This window comes from Lathyrus oleraceus, chromosome 7 (genome assembly GCF_024323335.1).
Source record: "Lathyrus oleraceus cultivar Zhongwan6 chromosome 7, CAAS_Psat_ZW6_1.0, whole genome shotgun sequence".
NCBI classification, from domain to species: Eukaryota; Viridiplantae; Streptophyta; class Magnoliopsida; order Fabales; family Fabaceae; genus Lathyrus; species Lathyrus oleraceus.
In genome coordinates this window covers 146,233,630-146,238,942 of record NC_066585.1, presented here as the reverse complement: position 1 = coordinate 146,238,942, position 5,313 = coordinate 146,233,630, and the positions used below count along the sequence as shown (strand labels likewise).

General features: G+C 32.6%; 1 protein-coding gene across 1 annotated transcript; it reads right to left on the bottom strand.

Moving 5' to 3' along the window:
• Positions 1–2,946: 2,946 nt before the first annotated feature.
• LOC127104668 (protein SRG1) lies at positions 2,947–4,976 on the bottom strand. Its single transcript, XM_051041841.1, has 3 exons — positions 4,721–4,976; positions 4,032–4,601; positions 2,947–3,402 (listed from the first exon to the last, which is right to left on the bottom strand). Exons 1-3 carry the CDS (start codon positions 4,952–4,954, stop codon positions 3,160–3,162), a joined length of 1,047 nt encoding a protein of 348 aa, XP_050897798.1. The 5' UTR covers positions 4,955–4,976; the 3' UTR covers positions 2,947–3,159.
• Positions 4,977–5,313: the final 337 nt, after the last annotated feature.

Below are 5,313 nucleotides of genomic sequence, written 5' to 3'. Positions count from 1 at the left end.
TCCTCATGAAGCATATCTTTCAAAAGGGCTAATAACTCTGTGAAACTTTTATCCGACCATCCATTGCCCGCCTTTAAGTTGTACAACTTTAATACCGCAGACAATCTTGTGAATTTAGTGCAACCATCATACAAAGGTTTCTCTGCATCACTTACCAACCTCTCAAACATTTCGGGACAATCCTTAAGATCTCCTTCAAGTGCTTCTGCAATCTCTTCAACTCGATCACAATCGTATGTATCTGCGCCACTATAGTTTGAGGCATAGGTCGTACTATCACCCGGTTCAACATTCTCGTTACTTTTCTCACCATGCAAATTCCAACATGTATAACTTCGATCAATTCCATGCCTCATTAGATGCGATGTCAACTGAACTGCGTCAACCCGTTTCCCATAACAACAACCCAAGCAAGGACATATCATTCTACTGGGGTCTTCGGCGTGCGCAACGGCAAACTTAACGAATTCTGATACCCCATTCTCGTACTCTCTCGACAATCGATTGGAAGACATCCATGTATTATCCATTACTAATTAGAATAAATAAAAAACAATTTCAGAAGAGTTCAAACACAATCGGACCTAGGTTTCTAATGATACTGGTGTTGACACAAAATCAGATGTTCATAGGTCGTATAACCCTAACTACTGGGTAATGTAGTCCCATTGCATGCGCTAAAACAAAGCTAAAACAAAGCAATAGTAAACGCGCAGCTAAAACAAAGCAATAGTAAAACAATAACATAAAACTGAAATAGGGCAAAGCTAAAACAAAGCGCAATAGTAAAAGTAATAATGTATGCATCGTGTACCTTTGATTGGTAGAAGGAGGAAACGCGCAGTAATAATGTAGATCTAACAGAGGTGGAAGGAAAACGCCTTAGAACCCTAACGTGAAAAAGAACGAAAATAACAGAGAGTGAAATAACAAAACGCGCAGTATGTTATAATTTTAATGTTTACTAAAGGGGACCTTAGAGGACGCTTGTGGAAAAAAAGCGCCCTCTAAAGGGGGCCTAAGAGGGCGCTTATGGAAGCGCTCTCTAAGGCTTTCCAGAAGCGCTTTATAAGCTGGAAATGCACATGGACTTATAACAACGCTTTATTAAAAGTGCCCTCTAAGGTATCTCCTCCTTATTTTTTCGCTTCACCTTAGAGGGCGCTTTATTATAAAAGCGCCCTCTAAAGGGGGCCTATGAGGGCGCTTATGGAAGCGCTCTCTAAGGCTTTCCAGAAGCGCTTTATAAGCTGGAAATGCACATGGACTTATAACAGCGCTTTATTAAAAGCGCCCTCTAAGGGTAACCTTAGAGGGCGCTTTCTAAAAAGCGTCATGTATTGTTGTTCCTCTATCTCCTCCTTATTTTTTCGCTTCACCTTAGAGGGCGCTTTATTACAAAAGCGCCCTCTAAAGTGCGCTGTTTATTGCTCCTTATTTTTTCGCTTCACTTTAGAGAGCGCTTTTGTAATAAAGCGCCCTCTAAGGTGCGCTGTCTATTCCTGTTTTTGGCGTAGTGTATAGGTCGACATGTTTACGTATGTGTCAACCTATCATATGCATGTGTCGACCTGACAAGTAATTTTTCATAAAACTTGATTTTTTATGCATGTTTAATGCATGAGACCTTTTCAAAGATGTTCCCAATGACTTATATGCTTCCTAATGCTAAGTTGCACAGAGAGAATATGAGGATACCATCCAATGTACATATAAGTTAAAGAATCCTAGTTTTGACATAATACAAAATAATCCTAACGGAACTTAATCAGAAGATGCACTCACACAAGAGTATCTGATGCAAAAATAAATCTAGGACAGAAAGATACTCTTATTCTCTACCTTCTTTTTCTTCAGATTTGTTGACAAACTAAGAAAATGTTTATAATTGCAGACAAACAATTTTAATCCACACCATAACATGTCAAATCAAAATAAACCTACCCCTGAAGTTAACCTTAAGACCTAGAGAAAGAAAAAACTCAAAACCTAATCTAAGATCCCTAGGAAGAGCCTAGAGAACCCCGTAACTTTCTAAAAACCCAATACCACACACTAGAAACTAAATTACAAGTCACATAAAAATGGGAACCTAACTAAATCTGATTCCCACAAAGAACACATAAGATCCCCTCTAGATCAATAACATTATGCTTAAATAAGTTTTCCTTAGACAAAAATCTATCTCACAAAAATTGCAAGCTCTCTCAAATCAGGGGAAGAGTTGGGAAGACATTTGCTACAAACTCCTACAAAATAAGACCAACTCCAGACTATACATGATAAGTAGATGCCACAGAGAAGGAACCATCTCTAGTGTAACCCTAAATCCACCTATCATTCTTCGCATTGAGATGTACCTCTTGGAGAATGAAAAAAACTCAACACTAAAGATTGTTCGTTCAAATCCACATGATTAGTGTTGTAACCCTTTTTCTTCACTCACATGTTGTCGTGACAATGAGAACCTAATTAGATTAACATGTTCTAATTTGTTACAAATTTAATTTGATAATCTTCTTTTTATTTTTTTCTTATATTCTAGTTCTAAAAAATTAACGGATCATAAATGTTTTTATTTTTAATTTAAAAACAAATTAGTTATTTATCATGTATATCTACATTTTATTATACATAAATATTTATATATTAAATATATATCATAAAGATAAATTAATAATTGATTTTCTTATCATTTTTGCTTGTTTATAACTTACATCGCATTATAAATAAATATTTTAAAATATAAAGATAGAACATTATACATTTCACAACTAAATTATCATATTTTATTTTTTATCCTTAAATAAATCATATGTTTTATTTATGAAATCAAAATATTTTAATAAAAAATTATTTTAACACAACAAATGCTGATAATAATAAAAATAAAAACTATAAATAAAAGAGTTAAATGATTTTTTTTTCGTTTGATCAAATACTAAATTCACACAAAGTATAACCTATTTTTAATAAGAAGCATACTTTTACAAGAAATTCAAAAGAAACAACAAAGAAAATGGGCATCAAATCTAACAAACTGAAAACAACATGGCAAACAAGAACAACTTATAAAGAATTTGTGATTAATAAATTGTCGTACAACAACCTGACACAAATGAATATTATTAAGATAAGTCAACTCTTAATCTTATAAATTTAAATCCTCATTCTCTCCAAGTTTGTCTTCCCATCTAAATTTCGTGAAAAAAAGTATTTGGAGTATTCTTCCATCAACATGCTTTTGAACAAAGCTGGATTTTCTGAACTTATCAAACTCTTTGCAGGTCCAATCTCTGCTTCAAATTTGGTGTTGAAAAACATAGCTATAGAAAATCTATCTTTTTCTTTATTCACTGTAACTCTGTGCTCTATGCTCGAGTATACCCCATTGCTTAAAATCTGTAAAAATATTTAATATAATCTATTAACCGTTTAGGTATATATATAATTTAATCCTTAACATAAACATTAAGTAATATATAATATATGAAAATATTTTGTATTTTGTTTACTATTATAAAGTTTTCATCATCATATTTTTTTTATTAGGTTAAATATATTTTGTACTCCTTTAAATATTTCATATATTTTTTTAATTTTAATTTTTAATAAATCGTTTTAATTCTATTGTTAAATTGTAAAAACCGTCACTAAATTGAAGGAGAGGCTAAAAATATATAAAAAAAATTTATGAGACTCATTTTTTAAAATATATTTTTTTTAAAATCTAAAAATAAAATGTGAAATATTTATGTGGAGAACGTACATATTTAATCCTAAAAAATGGAATTATAGTAAACGTATCTTGGATTTGGCACTATCTTTATGAAACAGTAATGGTATGATCACCATACACGACTCATTGAAAATATTTTTATATATTAGTTTGAAAATTTAATAGAGGTAATAAATATTGTAGGACCAGTTCAATTAACAACGTGCTTAATTCATTTGTCAAAATAAGGAGAAAAAAAAACAGGAAAAAATGATAGAAAACTATAATGATGATTATTGTGATGATGACAAACCTCCATAATGTCTCCAATATTAACTACAAAAGCATCTGGATGAAACTTCACTGGAATCCAAACTCCGTCTTTCTTGATCTCTAGACCTTCAACTCCGTTAATCTGGTTAAGGATCGTTATACCGGAGCCGTCCGAGTGAGGGATGATCCCGTCGACGAGCTCCGGTTTCGGACACGGTGGATAGTATGTCATCCTTATGGACTGATTTCCATCCTCAAACATATTCTCCACTTCCTTCAAATCCATCTCAATGGCTTTTCCCATTAATTCAAAAAGTTTCATGCCAAGTTTCTTCAATTCTAAGATATATGTCTCCAAGGTATGCCTTAGAGACGAAGGTAGTTGAGGAAAAAGATGTGGCTGTCTTCTTTGAATTGGATTTGTTATCATGAAGAATCTATCACCCCAATCAAGCTTTTGACCTTCACTTCTAATCACAGCTCCATAGCCTTGAAAATCCCCTTGTCTTATTTTGTATTTTGTTTTCTCTTCAACGGGAAGCTTGAAAAAATTCTCAATCTCTATTTGCAGCTTCTCGAGAAGTTCAGAACTAACACCATGATTCACCACCTGCATAAAATTGTGTTAATTAATATACACACATTGTCTATGTCAAAAATAAATTCACACATGCATCGAGTTACATCGACGACAGTGCATAGAAATTAATATCTATGATTGATATAAACCTGAAAGAAGCCCCAATCTTTGCATGCTGAGAACAGGTTATGAAGTTGAGAATTATCAGCAGATAACAAAGTTTGAAAGTCAAAGATTGGAATTGTTTGTGAAGGATTGGTTTGATCTAATAGAATGGAAGCTTGTTTATCTGGTCTAAGAAACCTTTCTGGTATTCCTATTTCTGGTTTATTGATAACTTCATCAGTAACACCAAGAAAGACATGAGATAAAGATGATGCCATGTTATTTGGTTTGGTTGGTTTATAATGGAAATGAATGGTTACATAGGGTTGGTATTTATATAATGCAACAATATTCATATTGGACCCGTTCTTTCAGCTTAAAAATATTATTATTTAAAATATATGAAATGTGGATATTATTGACTATGACTAATTAAACAATGCCAGACCACGATGGCCATTAAGTTGTCAATGCCCTTTCTGAATTAATGAACTTTTGCATATGCAATCAATTTATATATATCCTTTTAGCAACGATGCATTGGCATGGTAGCTAGCTATAATAAAGAAGTTTGGTTTGCAAATAGAGAAAAATAAAATTATGTATATTAATATTCCTTCATTTTAAAATGCTTCTT